A 15,890-nucleotide genomic window follows, 5' to 3' on the forward strand; every position below is an offset into this window, starting at 1 on the left:
CCCGATACAGTTTCCATTTCCACCGCACAACGATGGTTTCAACGTTTTCTTTCTGGTGTAGAGGTGGTCGAAGATGCGCCACGCTCCGGAAGGCCTGTCGTCGAAAAGGACGAGAGATTTTTTGACTACCTATTATTATTGCGTCAAATATATATGAATGGTGTAATACAATAAATGAATTTCTACTTTCCCCCACGAGATCTCTCTAAATCAAATTCGGCTTGATGCAACTTTGTCCTCCAGAACGGTTGTTTTACAAAATCTATAATTAACTAAAACTAAGAAATTTGTTATGAAATTTGTTTGCAGATTTATATATATAAGTACATACTTAGTACATTTTTCCAAATATTTGGTATTTTTTTTCTAATTAGGTTTGAAAAAATTACTCGCCCAGCATCCGTCAATATTTCTTGTGGACGGCGACTATGTAAAGGTGAATACTTATCAGCACGCTTCGGAGGACGAAAGCGGATTTGGCGGTCGGCGTGATTACATTAAAGAGGCTAAAGACTACTTTAAAAACAAAATGCTGCAGTATGGCATCGGTGTGGAGGTCCCAGTGCGCAGCCTGTTGGGGCATCGTTCGCAAGCGTCGCCACAGGTGCGGCATATATCAGGTGCGTAATTAAGTCAGGGAGTTTAGGTGTAAACGAAATTTTGACGTCTATGTCTATGTCTCTACGCGACTTCAGGTCAACATATAAAGGAGTTCACCGAATTTTTGCAAAAGCATACGGACACGTTTAAAGTGGTCGACGATCATGTGATGCTTGTGGGATGCGAAGATATGACCGATTTGCCGGCACAAGAGCGTCTTCATTTGCCGCAGAGTAATATCGATACGAAAGCTACTCAGCAGATGTTGGATTTCTTTGCGCAATGTATCGAGACGAAAGGCCCTATTTTGGTGGATCAACTATTTCATTTATTGACGGCGCGCTTTCCACAAGAGCAATGGTTGCGCATGTTCAAAACGCCCAACGATCTCTCGACCTTTCTCAAGCTCTTCTCCGATTGTTTTCACATACAAGCAAATCTAGTCACGCTGCTGCAGAAGCCCAAATTGAGCGATTCCTATATACAGCAAGCGCAAGCGCGTTCGCGCGAACAATACAACTCGATGAACAACAACATTAACAACATGGCCGAGAAAAACCAGTCGCCACCACCGACACAGCCGGCGCTGAGCGCCGTACAACAACGTTTGCAATCGCCAGCATTGCGTAGCTTTGCTAATAACAATAACATAAGCGCTTCATCGCCACAAAGCCCAAATCTGAACAACTTAAGCAACAACAACAATAATTATAGCATTACATCACCGAATTTTAAGCTAAATGCGCCAGTATCTAATGTTTCCAGTTCGTCGGCTGCGTCGGTGACAGAGAATTCGGCACAGTCACGTTCAGAACCCAACTCTGGCTTTGACAGTTTCATACAGATGTCAGACGTACATCTAGACAACCTGTGTGAGCGCAATTGTCCCAGCCCAAACACTTGCTCGTCTTACGGTCAATCTAGCAACAACACTCCAGCGCCTGTGAACGGTCAAAGCAATCTGAATTTACTACAAAACGTCGCCATACCCACGCAGGTGCCTACTGAGCGTCCCAACAGTCTTAACCAGACGTTAAAGCAACGTGTTAATAATTTGGTAATACGCACATTGGCCGAGAATTATGAAAAAGACAAACAATCGCTGGCTAATCAAGTTGGCACTACTCCCGTTGGCTACAACCCACAAAACTCTTCCACCCATTCAAGTCCTGTGCATTCCAATAATATCAATGCCACCAATTCCAACCCCACTGCTACAGTCAACACGAATAATGCACCGCATTCTCCTAGTCACAATTACTTCGTAGGCGACACCTGGAAGATCAAGGTACTGCAGAATACCACAGTTATTGCAAACGTGAAACATTCCATGTTTGTCACGGAAGCTATGTTGAAGTTTGCGCAGACCAACCAGAGCATAGTTATATCTTTGGACTGTGAAGGCATCAATTTGGGATTGAAGGGCGAAATCACACTCATAGAGATAGGTACAACTCGTGGGGAAGCTTTCATCTTCGATATCCGCACATGTCCTGAAATTATCAGCGACGGTGGCCTGAAGACATTGTTAGAGCATGAAAATGTCATCAAAGTGATACATGATTGTCGCAATAATGCTGCGAATTTATACCAGCAATTTGGCATACTCTTGCGTAATGTCTTCGACACGCAGGTAAGAAAATGTCCTTGTCGCAATAATTTGCACGTGAAGTTTGTTACTTGAATTTCGCTCTTATTTTTATAGGCAGCATATGCTACTGTGCAGTACCAGGAGACAGGCAAACAGGTATACAAGGCGAAATACATCTCATTGAACACACTATGCGAGCAGTACAATGCGCCTATCAATCCAATCAAGGAACAACTCAAGCAGATTTACCGTCGCGATCAAAAGTATTGGTCCAAACGACCATTATCACGTGATATGCTACTTTATGCGGCCGGCGATGTGTTGGTACTAATAAACGATCAGCTCTATGGCAACCTAGCAAGGTAGGCATCATGCATTCACATTGATTGTTGTTATTCTAATACATAATGATTTCATTTTATAGACAAATAAAACCGGAGAATCGACAGCTATTCTCTGAGCTCTGCACTGAACAAATACTAATACAAATCAAACCCAATGAGGTGAAAATACGGAAGAAACAACGTAAAGTAACCACTGAGGTCGCTGACCTCAAACAGAAACTGGAGCAGTCCAACAAAAGTATAGTGCTGTCGAATCGTGAAATTCGCTTATTGCGGTAAGCTTGTCGAACACTAGACGTATGAAGTGAAATTTATTTATTTCTATAATATTTATGGATAATATGCAGCTACATGGACTTGACTGAGGAGGAAAAAGACCGTCTAAAGCGTAATAACAATAAAGTCGCAAAGAAATTCGAGAAAATGGAATCAGCAGGCAATCAAACTAGGTAAACTATCTGAATGATTCTGATTTTTAAATGAAATGAAAATAATGTTTTTAATGTTTATTTTTCCAGAGATCAAAGTGATTCAGAGGATGAGCAAGAACCCATTGAAAATGATAACTTCCCAAGTCTCGACTCAGTGCCATCAGATAACTCATTAACGGGTACATTTTCACCACGTTTCAACTCTGAGCCACCCAGCTTGGCTGAGTCAATGCAAATGATGGATGAGATTTTGTCCGATCAGTCCATGGATCGTGTGGTGAAATTGGATAAACTAGAAGCGATATTATCAGCTGTTACTCAAATGCCAAATGATCAAGTAAGTGCTAGGGATATTATAATATCTTATTTATATTTTCGATATTTCCACTTTTTCCAAAAAAAAAATAAGGACAATAAAAAGAAGGATAAAAAAAAATATGTAGAAAATTCAGCAAGTTTCAGCTGTCACTCCTTAATTTTTATCAAATTACCACCGTCGAATTGGCTTTAATTTTATCGTTATCTATTACAGATTATAACTTCTAATGCGATACAGGATCAATTGGGCTCCAGCATATCGGCAACCGACAGCGTGCAAATTATACGAGAAAAAGTCAAAAAGTGAGTATTATTTTGAACTGTATTTTTTCGCAGGCTTATGTAACAAATATTGTTTTGCTAATTTTAGTGCTAAAAACTACAGTTGCAATTGTGAACATACCACTACACCAACAATGCGCATAAGTAGCAATGAAAAGAAGACTGTGAAATTGGTTGACGCTGCATCTCAAACTCTTAGCACTGGCGACATCGTCATAACAAAGATATTCTTCCAAGATGAACAAGGAAAACCAAAGGAGAAAGTGTTGACCTCATCACCAAAACGTATCGCGGCATCACCGATTACCCAGTCAACAGCGACGGCCACAGCATCAACGTGAAGTAAGGAATTCGTAGAATAATGAGCTCAGCTTTGTTTTACATAAATCATTTAGCAAATGTAAAAATTGCAGCTATGTAAACTAAGTAGTAAAACTATTTTGGGCAATATCTAAGTAAACATATCAAATTTAAAGTAGTCATTTCAACGACATGAAAATATACCCAACCCATTTGCAATATATACATACACATATATATGTACACATCAAAGTTTTGTACTAATTGCTAAGCGTAAATTGTTACAAACATTCATCTTCTACTTGTGTGTATGTATTTAAATTTTTTTATATATTTTATTAGAATTTGTATTATCTTATCAATATTATATTTCCCTTTTTTAATTTAAAGCGTAAAATGCGCTAAAGTTTATTTAACAGATTTATTACTTTAAGTTTGTTAAATTTCCAAACTCCAAATTGAGCCGTACTTGAAAATTGCTAATTTTTGCACTTTTGAAATGAGTAAAAGCTAAGTTTTCTATGTTTAGACCCATTTGTAAATACCTATGATCATAAATATACAATGTCTGTCCGTATTATGCGCAGACCAAGTAATTAACTCTTTTATTATAATGCAAAAAAATTAGCTAAAATATGTAATAAATAAAATGTATAAACCAGCAATGTTTTGTGAGGGGTTAATGAAACTGCGGAGTATCTACCATATTGTGCTATCAAGCATTTGCTTTTCCAATATAAGAAGAATATAAAATACAAGCGTATTTATTTACCAAAAGTAGTGTTCAACAAGGTAAGCGACATACATACATGTATGTTTGTGCGTATCCGCATATTTTTGCATCTTTTAAACTCGGTTCTCATAGATAAAATATGAGAATTTGATGTTGATGAACAGATGAGGTATCACAAATATAAACGAAAATATGTTGATAATATATAATATAATTAAATGAAAATATACTTTATAAGTCTTATGTTCTTCTTAAAAGAAGCAATTACGCGATATGAAACGATGTATCACTTATAGGAAGGAACATTTCGAGCTAAGAATTTTATATGCTGACATGTTGTAACTCCTATCCAAGGTATGCACTACAAGCAATTCGATAAGCATTGTTTGAAAACATACTTGATCGCTCATAAAGATTTTGTTATCTACATAAATAATTGTTGCACATGCCTTTAATTCTGTTATATTATAAATTAACTAAAACTTCCGTAGTAATCACATGTAAGTATGTGCAAAATTATATGCTACTGTAAACAATTAAAGACATACTTTAACACAAACAATTAAAGATATGCTATATTTGTAATTATTGTGGCAACATAAAAACAACTAAAGCCACATTCACAAAATATCTTCTAGGCTTTGCGTCACAGTTCATACTTAAGCAACGAAGCACAGAAAACAAAGGGAATGCCACAAGAAAAGCTTCATTTTCAGTGGCTTTCTCTAAAAAAAAAATGTTGACTGTGGCTTGGAAAAGCGTAACAAGAAGAGAGGCCAAGCAACCTAGCGTCGAAAATAATGTACATCGAACTTTTCTGTCGCAGCAAATGTCAGATGCAAAGCGAAGCAAAAGTTCTATCTGAATTGGCCATAATAAATCATATAATAAGCATATGATTACTTGTGTACACTACTAATTTCCAGTGAAGCTTGATTCGGTGATGTGACAAAATGAAATGTTGCAACTCTTCAGGAATCGGATAAATGAAATCCAAAATTATATATATTAGTACTAACATCAGCACCCTAATAAATTATTCAATTATTGTTTTTGTTAGTTTTACTATTAAAAGTTTATGAAAAGGCTAATTTACGTAATCGCTTTCTTCATAGCCATATTAACTGAGTTACTATAAAAAATGAATTATTGTTACAGATTTAAATTCAAAGCATTTGCAACAAGGCAAAATGAAAAACACACATATATNAATAGTGAAATATAGTGTATATTAACGTTGCAACTATTGTTATAGAATACTGATATTTAATCTTGTATTACAGGCATACTCATTTACATTAACAAAGTACGCATGCAAAATTAATAACTTGCTTCTGTATAATATAATATGCTTATTTGATTTTGGCTCAACGAGTTGTAATCTGCATATCGTCACCTGAAATGCAAAATAACGTATCATCAAAAAATTCGAAATTGCGTGTCTTATTGATTGCGCTTCACTACTTCAAATTACATACATACTATTACATATTTTCAACATTTTCAGATTCTGCGATTAGATATAAACGAGTTTTAACCAATATTAAAATTTTGTTTCACTCATGTTCCATTTTATTTCGTTTTTCATTCATGTCACTGTAAATTTCAGAACGTTGTTACGTTATTTTGCATTTCAGGTGACGATATACTAATCTATACATAGAAGTATTTAAGCTTAAGCGATTTTTTCTCAAAAAACAAATACATATAGTACGTATGTATGCACATTCATACAGACATATGTATGTATGTACGTTATTTTTACCTATACTATATACATATGTACGTACATATATTTAAACGAACCCATGGACGAAATGTGTGAATTAACCATATACATATGAATAAAATGAGGATACTGGATAATATTAAACAATTTAATTATACTTACGCATATAGAAAAAGAAATAAAAATTAAAAAGCCTATATACTTTGTTTTGATTATATAAGTATGATCCTGTTACTAGAGATGTATTCCAGCTCCATTATTGAAACGTGAATTCTGCCGAGTTGACAGTCCTTGGCCGGATAAAAATCCGGGTCTGTTCCGGTTACGCAGACCCGACTGTTGTGACAACGGTGCCGACATTAATAACGAAATGCGTTCACCTATTGAAGTCAAGTTTTCAACCTCAGAGGCAATCTAAACGAAAACACTAAAATTGTGTGAGCTTTGTGCGAAAAAATGAAATCAAACCCATTAGTTTTAAATAAGGGGTTAGGGGTAGTCAGAGGCACGAAAAAATTATAATTTTCAGTATTTTTTTTTTTTTTGCTATTAAATAGTGTTATTTTACAACAGTAGTAATATGGCAATATTATAGAATATGCTTACTTGAAGTAACGCAAATTTCAAAAAGCAAAAAAAATTAATTTCCAAAATTGTAGGAGTTTGTGTTGACCCAGTTAAAAAAAAAGGTACTTGCGGTGACAACCATAAGTCCTTGGAGCTTCATCTAAAATCAATCGGACAAAAAAAATTAGTTTTATAAATCGATAATCCTGAGCCTTCGAAGGATTTTTTTTTCAAAAATTAACAAAATGGCGGCCTCATAAAATTTTTTCCTAAAATTTTGGGAAAAAATCAACAGTTGATTGGTCTTAAAAAATCGAAATTTTTTTCAGAAACTAATTATCGTGAAATTTTCAGAGAATATTTTTAAGATATTTCAATTAACGAAAATGCAAAAAAAAAAAAAAAAAAATAATAATTTTTTATTCAATTGAAAGTTTTTTCGGATCAAATTATTGTCGATGATACCGAACTTAAAAATTTCAATTAAAAAACAGTTCAGTTGTAAACCGCAATAGGTCTAATGGAATAAATATGTGTAACGAATTTTTACTCCGCAGTGAGTAATAATCATTGTAATTGGACACGTCGTTAATTAGAAGTGACTTTGAATCCACATCGTTTTTTTTTCTTCTCATTTTATATTTTTATTGTATAAATAAAACTCCAAGATAGATTTGTATAATCACTTATGCTTTTTTAATTTTCTTTTTAAAAAGTAACAAGTAACTTTATAAACCGTACAAAAGGAAATTAATACGGCATCAACCGTGCCATGTTTATGGTCACAAGCATCGTCAGCTTGATGATAACAATAATGCTTATACATATATGCAAATGGGGTTACTTTAATAATCGTATATTTATGATAAGTATAAAAAACTATTAACAACACAATAAGGCATTACAATATTCTTTCCTAGCCAATCGGAACATTCTTACGCATACAAAGACACAAGTCAACGCTTAATTTTTTCTCTACATCTGATATTTATATTAATTACAAATTAATTCACAGAATACATCATTGTAAAATAGTACTAAAATAACAATTTCCCTTCTTTCTTCTTACAAAACACAGCTATGGTTTTTTTGTTTTATAAATTTCACAAATTTTTATACCCTTGCAACTTGTTGGTACAGGTGCTGTTCATCAAACGGTTGTACGTATCGAATATAACTAAGCGAGATAGATATATGGTTAGATTTATACAAATGATCAGGTCGACGTCAAGAGCTGAAATCCAGGTGATCGTCTGTCCTTTCGTCCGTGCGTGGAAGCTGTAACTTGAGTAAAAATTGAGATATTTTACTGAAACTTGGTATACGCGTTCGTTGGCAAAAAATACTTCGAGTTTGATGATGGACGTAATCGGAGCACCTCCACCCCCACAAAACGAACTTCCAGGCTGTGAATATGTGGTCCCAGTGCTTTAGTTGCCTTTTTACCGAAGATTTCGGTCAATGTGTGAGATATATAATTGAAATTCACAGATAATCCTTTCCTGATAGTAGTATGGTATGTCTGTATGCCACAAATGGGTTGAATCGAGTCAATACTACCCATAGCCACCACATAGCTAATAAAAGGTTCTCGAACTTCCGGGCGACTTTATATTGCATACATATGTACATATATCGGCTTAATAAAATTGAGAGGGTGGGTTTCCTTATAACTTGCACATTTGTGTTTAGAATGAATAAAATTGGGTGAAACCTCGCTGTAGATCCCGTATAACTAACAAGCTTACAAGTATTTACTTGAAGGTACTTCCCTGGCTTTAGTCTTTGCAAGTTGCAAGAGTATAAAATGTTCGGTTATATCCGAAGTTAGCTCTTCCTTACTTGTTAAAATATGTTTCTCTTTATCTAAAATATGATTTTTACGTTGATAATGACAGTCTAATATTTTATTTTTACTCTAAAAACTTTTGGGCAATTTTATGATTTCTTTCTAGTTCGTCTTAAACTAATTGCTTCTTATTTATATATCTCTTTATGTAGGTGTATCAATGTGTGCACGTTTTCACATTTGCATATTTATGTGTGCTTCAAAGGGCTAGATGCTTTTCATTGTTTTCGGCGCAGTGACGCAGTGATGTGTTTACATTTTAATCTTGACCAAAGTGTTCCCTTCTCTCGCATATCTTTACCGAAATTTAATTGGTATAATTTTTGGTTAATCATTTGTTTCCCTTTATATAGTATTAGTGCTTTCTTTGTGTTTCTTGCATATAAAATGTATATGTATATATGTATATATTTATGTATGCGTATGTGTATATTTATAGTATATATGTATTTAATCATAAGAATTATGTTTGTTTTCTTCTCTCTATTGGTGTGTGTATGTGTTTGTATGCTTAATCACAATGAGATCATGTCATATAGCGCATTATTTCACGCAACGCGTAAAGCAGTTCGGCCTGGTTGCGGGCCTCCATTATCATCAAATTAACATGAACCTGCAGATAGATAAAATTACTTCAATGGTATTTAATATTACTACTGTACATAATTATGATATATACATATGTATGTATAGTATGAACGACCCTAGCGCACTCACGTCTTTTTATCATTCCACAACCGTAAATTTAATGAAATAGACTTTAAAAACATTTTGAATACTTTCTCACCTTTTCACTGTCTTGCAGTTCGACAAGTATACTGTCGTAGTCCTTTGTGGTAATCCTTTCTGGGAAGCAGCAGGCTGTTTTTATGAACATTTTTAAAGGACGATCCAATAACTGTTAATTAGTTTATAAAAAATATTATTTAAGCTGAAATTAACTTGAAAACATGTCTACGCGTTTAAAATACTACCATAAATACACAATTGCGTAATAGTAGTTATGTACATGCGATAATTTTGAACTTTCTTTCGGTGCAATCACATGTTTGTATTTATTTATTTGTGTGCGTGTGTTTTTTGGTGAGTGTTGAATCCATTTAAACTTTTGATAAACTCTAAAGAAAATGACATAATTTTTTAGCAGCAGTTAAATTCATTTATTAACTCAGTTTAACAAATAAAAGCTGGAAAATGTATTATTTTTACACACTATTATCGAACGGCAGCTGAACGCGCGCAATAATAGAGGAGTAATAGCGGTATAATTAGTAACATTTTGTACATACATACGTGACAACAAACAAAGTATCTCGGTACATAAATTAAAAACTGATTTTGTTTAATTACTCAATCGGTTAAATTCTTAAAATCATTATAATATTTCTCTTCAGTTAAAAGCTCGCCAATTTTTTACAAACAAATCGCAATACCATTGCGTGCAATTAAAAGCAGATGCTCCACCAACGCCGTGCAACCAAGCGCGGCCCTCATACACACATAAAACATTAAATTTGTTGCATTTGCATTGTAGAACGGAAAAAAAGTTCGGATACACACGTACGCATTTATTCACCTGATTCACTTCACCGTAATCGTAATCGTCATGGCGTATACCGTAGATGCACTGGATGTAATTCCATATGGCCCGACGGAATTTCGACGTGTCCACATTGCGGTAGCCGCCCATGGTGAAGTACGTCAGATTGTAGGCGGCACGAAATTTTTGATCCAAAAGAGTACCAACATCGCTGTACAGACTATGGGAAGAATAAAATTTTGATTTTTGCTTAGAACGAGTTAAGAATCTTGACGCATTCATGTCTTACCCATTAACCAACGAGTAGCCGTGATCGTCCCACGAGTAGTCTTGAACACGGAAGGTGGAGGGTATATTTTCGGCACCACGACGCGCAAAATCCTGATATGTGAAGGTGGGATCCTCGATGTAGTGTGAGATAATTGGAGGTACTTTGATGGCGGCTTCGAGAGCGGCTGCAGGTAGTTCGGCGGTTTGCATCTCAACGCTTTTAAAACGGTTACTCAGTTCTGCTTCGCTGCACTCGTCATGTTTTTGTGAGAGCTCTTTCATGCGTTCCACCAGCGCCTCTACCGGCACATTCGGTTGGGGCGAGCCGGAAGCTATTTTATATGAAATTCAAAATATGAGCTATGTTCATATGGATAAACCGTGTTTACTTATGCTTACGAGTATGTTTAGCAACACCATTGCTGGTTGCACCATGTGTGGTGATGTCAGTGGGCATAGATGGGCTGCCGCTTATATTTGGCACGTTATTATTGTACAACTGATGATTACTATGATCTAGTACGTTGTTGTTGTTGTTGATTGTTATCTCACTTAGGACAGCCTTCTGTTGTTGTGGTATTTGTTGTTGCAACGGTGGTAGCGGTTGGTTCGTCGACAATTGCTGCTGGGCGGCAGACAATAGTGCCGGAGCAGTCTTTAATTTAGGACTAGACAGACCATCTAGTTTTTGTGTGAGACCGCAGGAGAATACAAAGGAGGATAGCGAATGAAAATGCGAGAGCAGAACCATTGCATGCACCACTTCGGACAGCGACCAGCTGTTTTTGCCTTTCGTTAGACCCTGCGGGGGAATCAATGATAGAGTTACATTGAAATTTATTGTGAGGCTAGCCCTCTACCTCGCGAAATTCAAACTCACCTCGATGTGTTCTTTGCGTAGCAGCCACGGTCGATGGGCTAGTATTTTATTTATATCATATATGGCACGTAATTTTGATGGGATGTAATCTAAGCCATTCAGCCACTCGACCTTGCCACCCTGATTGATGAACTTCTTCTCATACATTTTCACAAGGTATGGGCATTGATGCCGGGCTGCAGCCTAGAAAAAAAGAAGAATAACGGTTTATATAATATTAACAATAAACACAATTGATTATGAAACAACAACAACAATGAATTATTAATGTATATGCTCGTGACCGGTTAAGTCAGCATGCTGGAGTTGCCTTCATCGGATATGGAGTAAAGTTTTGTATAAAACAAAAAAAAAATTTAACTTCGGCTGCCTATAACAAAAACAGAAAACATAACCGGCTAACAGTAAAAAGCTCCAAGTCGATTTAAGGTTCGCAGTTTGAATGGCAGCTATATGCTATAGTAGTCCGGTCTGAAAAATTTATTCGAAGATTATAGCGTTGTCTTGGACAATAATCTGTGTCAAATAAAAAAAAGTTTACCATGGACTTGAGTTTGTTTTGGTAGTTTGTATGATTCCGGCATTTGAGCTGCGTCTTGTGGAAAAAGGACGCTGGTCAGTTTTTGAATATTGTAGAGACCCAGTATTGTCATCCAACAAATAAGTTTTACCAAAAATTCATTTTCAGGAGAAATACATTCCGTGCGTCGAAAGAGATATTCACGTAATTTCTCCTCGCCTTCCTAAAAATCCAAATAGCCATTCCATTACATGTCGGCAATAAATTTTTCGCTGCACTTAAATAGCCAAAAAATTATCATGATTCATGAATGAGTGAATTACATTTCGAGAACAACAGATGAGCATCACTAACATGAAAACAAGTATGTATCTCTAGTGCCAAAGAGATAAAGATAAAGACGTGTGAAGAACAATCGCGCAAGCAAAAAAACTTTTGCAATTACAACTGATTTATTGTATGCCGTCGATTATTTGGGTTAATTTGCTGAAAACTCGTGCCATCAAACGGATAATTTTTAAGAAATAAAATTCAATTTTTAATGCTAATTAAAAAACAAAGTACCTGACATACATATGTATGTATATATATTTGTGTCTATGATGTGTGGTCCTATTGCATTTGCACAGATGCGTGCCGTTTTGGCTGGTTTTGACTGCCCGGTCCACTGGGTGTGCGCTGCAGTTGCTTGTAGGTATATGCAAATGACGGCGAGTGCAATGAATGCACAAATGAAAAGCTCACGCATTTTAGTGCGTAATGCGTAACGCATCGTTAAAAAATTACAAGCACAACAGCGCACACCTCTGACTCATACCTACCCGTTATACACGATGCTCAAATCCCGATCTCTGGTTGATGATGTATGAAAGCATTTTCTTCGAAAAGTTATCGTTTCTTTTTTTCAAAACTTTTTTACTCAATTGTGCAACAAAGGAATATAAGGAATGTTTTATTTATGGTTGTAGTGAAAAGCTGAGAAATTAATATTTATAGTTTATATTTTGTCCAAGACTTCAGAGCATGTTCTGTTGAATATATCTTAGCTTTCATAGTTTCACTGTGAAAAGGCTGGAAATATTTTGTACCGTTTCAATAATTCTAATATAATCTATATGAAAATGTTTTGGGTATTTGAAAAACACACTATTTTTACGTTTATAAATATGTATAGTATGAACTACATATGTACGTACATATATGTATTTCGTTCACTCCCACAAACTAAGACAAACCTAACTCTCCCTTACGTTTTGATTCAAATATGTACAAGTATGTTAGCATAACAGCCGGTTCTTATAATATGTAGGAAACGTACAGATGAATAATATTTAATATTGCATTTTTTGTTATTCAGCATTTTTTTGTCTGTGAAACGCCAATAATTAAGCAGCAATAATTTTCTATATAATTATGTATATATACGATAAACTTATATGAACGCATTTGAAATCATCGTTGAGATCTGAAATTAGAGGAGGTACCACATGAACAGTTCGCTGGATTCTCTAACTCGCTGCGATGGCCACTGCTGCTTGTTTTGCTCTAAAAACTCAAATGGCGTTATTGTTCTGTTGATTTGCACGATTGTCTTTCTTTGTATAAAATATATTATTATGAATGTATTTTATTAATTCATATAATATTATTTTTAAAGAACTTGTGTGCGCGTTCAAACCAAACAACAAACGTAAATACATGCTTACAAGCACACATCTACATATTTATATATGTATGCATATATATCTATAATAGTGTACATCTCATTAAAATGCAACAATAAAAATGTGAATAATATGTTAGATCAGCCATAATTCGAGCGGCTTCAACAATACAATAACAACGAACATTGACATTCAACTCATTAGCATTCACAATATAACTAAATGTTATTTTATTTTTTATTTATAAATAAAGTATACATTCCGTTTTGCTTCATTTGTCATATTTTCCTAACACCAAAGAACCTGAGTATCATATTTAAGCTTCGAGTATGTAATTTAGGGTTTTTCTAAGGTTATCCATTAATATGCACCATGATATATAAGACCTTTAATGCGTTTTCTATTCACACATAAAAATAAGAAAAATTGATGAAAACCTGGCGCTCTAGTGAATAACTGAGCGGCAGGATTTTAAACTGGTATTGGTTAAATTACTTAGCACTGCCGGCAACGATGGTGACGGTTCTTAATTACAAAAAAATATTTTGCCTTTATTTGCTAGATAAAAGTTACACGGATTCCTTGGTAGGCATTATAAACAATAAGCCACACAAGAATTCCTTTGTTCTGTGATCGCCAAGGCAATAAATAGAACAGATACATATGTACACACATGCAGACAGATCATATGCAAACGTACATATGTACATATGCATATGCTCGGCATTCCGACTTGTGTAAATGCTCGAGTTATGGCGAATAAAATTTGATGGGCATTAGCTTAGGTTAGATACGACGACGTTTGAAAAAGAAGATACATATGTACATATTTAAAAATCGTAAGTATCTATAGGAACAGCATGTTAACTGCTGAGGTTACTTATACGCACTATCATACAATTTACTAAGGCGATGGGTTGTGTCCACACATATCGTATTTATTTACATGTATTATCTAATTCATTTGACAAATAAATATATTTATTACACAACTCGTTACATGTTTATCATCAACTTTTCCAAAACAATTCTAAATACTTTTCGTTCTTCAGTTTTTTTTAAACACATTTAGTTGAATAGATGTGTGTATGTACATATGTACATGCACATAGCTAAATGCTGATGCTTCTGTGCACAAACAACAGTCACAATTGTAGCCAAACAGTCTCATAGGACAAAAATTTGCATTTGAACAAAGAGAAATAAACAAGCTACACATTCGCCTGCTGTAAATGTTGATCTGCTTTCTGTGCCAAATTTATTTTGCTTTGCTTTCATTGTTGGTGCAGTGTGTGAGTAAGTAAAAGTGGCAAGCAGCAGCACGGTTTATTCACACATGTTGACACTGTGGCTGACATGCCAAATAGCTGAGATGCGCAAATGAATACTCAGCGCATGAAATATAAAAAAATACAATGACGGTTTTTGTAGTAGGATCTGTTGCAGTGAGCAGTCAAGTTTATTGCTTTTATTTGTTTCATGCTTTTCTTTTGTTGTTGTTTGTTTTAAAAGCTATTTCGGATGACTCTAACCGTTGCTCTGCTCGTGTCGCTCACTGCAGCTAGCGAGCGTTGTCGGCAGCGTAGAGCGTTTCGGTTGGAACCTTTGTAAATGTTGTTTCTGCTCTTGTTGTTGTTGATAGCATTAGCGATTCGATGGACCGCCGTTGACCGCCGCATAGAGCAGAAGTCTTATGTTTACAATTAAGCAACACGAGTATACAGAAAACAAAAATAACAACATCTAACCCGCTAACTTACGTTTCCTATCTAAGCTCAAAATGCTTTGTATGCACAAAAACAAAGCACTATGTACATATGTATAGTATTTAATACAAAATCCACGTACGAATAATGCAAAAGTCAACCAATCGAACTAGTCAGGAAAATATCCGTTTTTCTTCATCTAAATATTTGGTGCACTTCATATCATTTTTGTTAACTTTAAAGATAAAAGGTTGACTTTTGGAACATTTGAGGTTGATTGGGTAAATATTTACGGTTCATATGGCACTAGTAACAGACTAACATATTTATGACGATATTCTGCAAAAAATATCAGTTGTTGTATGAAAATATACTCTCGAACGACCAGTTGGGTATTCGATTCATTACAGTTGTATAGTATATATGGTTATAACAAGTGGATTTCTCTGCGGGGCAAGCGAACGATTTTATGTGAGCGTGTGTGTAAGTAGGCTAGTGCAGCGCAGATGTAGACTCGCCGCTACTTTTAATGTTGATTTCTAAATTATCACAAGTTTCTATAAATA

The 15,890-nt window shown here is 35.1% G+C and overlaps 2 protein-coding genes across 10 annotated transcripts in view; one reads left to right on the top strand and one right to left on the bottom strand.

The window, feature by feature from the left end:
- Window positions 1-5,358, top strand: part of LOC108973276 — a 24,497-nt gene extending 19,139 nt beyond the window's left edge. For all 3 annotated transcript variants that reach the window (XM_018940423.1, XM_018940425.1, XM_018940424.1), the window contains 8 exons: window positions 375-620; window positions 696-2,233; window positions 2,306-2,553; window positions 2,616-2,810; window positions 2,883-2,984; window positions 3,054-3,303; window positions 3,499-3,587; window positions 3,655-5,358. In XM_018940423.1, coding sequence (XP_018795968.1) covers window positions 375-620; window positions 696-2,233; window positions 2,306-2,553; window positions 2,616-2,810; window positions 2,883-2,984; window positions 3,054-3,303; window positions 3,499-3,587; window positions 3,655-3,907 — 2,921 coding nt within the window. In that variant the 3' untranslated portion in view covers window positions 3,908-5,358. The remainder of the gene's footprint in view (window positions 1-374; window positions 621-695; window positions 2,234-2,305; window positions 2,554-2,615; window positions 2,811-2,882; window positions 2,985-3,053; window positions 3,304-3,498; window positions 3,588-3,654) is intronic.
- Window positions 5,359-8,935: 3,577 nt separating this feature from the next.
- Window positions 8,936-15,890, bottom strand: part of LOC108973309 (sestrin homolog) — a 61,005-nt gene continuing 54,050 nt past the window's right edge. For 6 of the 7 annotated variants that reach the window (XM_018940505.1, XM_018940503.1, XM_018940504.1 and 3 more), the window contains 6 exons: window positions 11,435-11,617; window positions 10,954-11,356; window positions 10,574-10,886; window positions 10,321-10,504; window positions 9,532-9,642; window positions 8,936-9,357 (listed from right to left, as the gene is read on the bottom strand). In XM_018940505.1, the coding sequence (XP_018796050.1) occupies window positions 9,271-9,357; window positions 9,532-9,642; window positions 10,321-10,504; window positions 10,574-10,886; window positions 10,954-11,356; window positions 11,435-11,617 (1,281 nt within the window). In that variant the 3' untranslated portion in view covers window positions 8,936-9,270. Of the gene's footprint in view, window positions 9,358-9,531; window positions 9,643-9,682; window positions 9,863-10,308; window positions 10,505-10,573; window positions 10,887-10,953; window positions 11,357-11,434; window positions 11,618-15,890 lie in introns of those variants that run through there. The other variant, XM_018940508.1, reaches the window with a different exon arrangement.

The sequence above is a fragment of the Bactrocera latifrons genome, unplaced genomic scaffold, assembly GCF_001853355.1.
Source record: "Bactrocera latifrons isolate USDA-ARS-PBARC rearing strain unplaced genomic scaffold, ASM185335v1 scaffold_47, whole genome shotgun sequence".
NCBI classification, from domain to species: Eukaryota; Metazoa; Arthropoda; class Insecta; order Diptera; family Tephritidae; genus Bactrocera; species Bactrocera latifrons.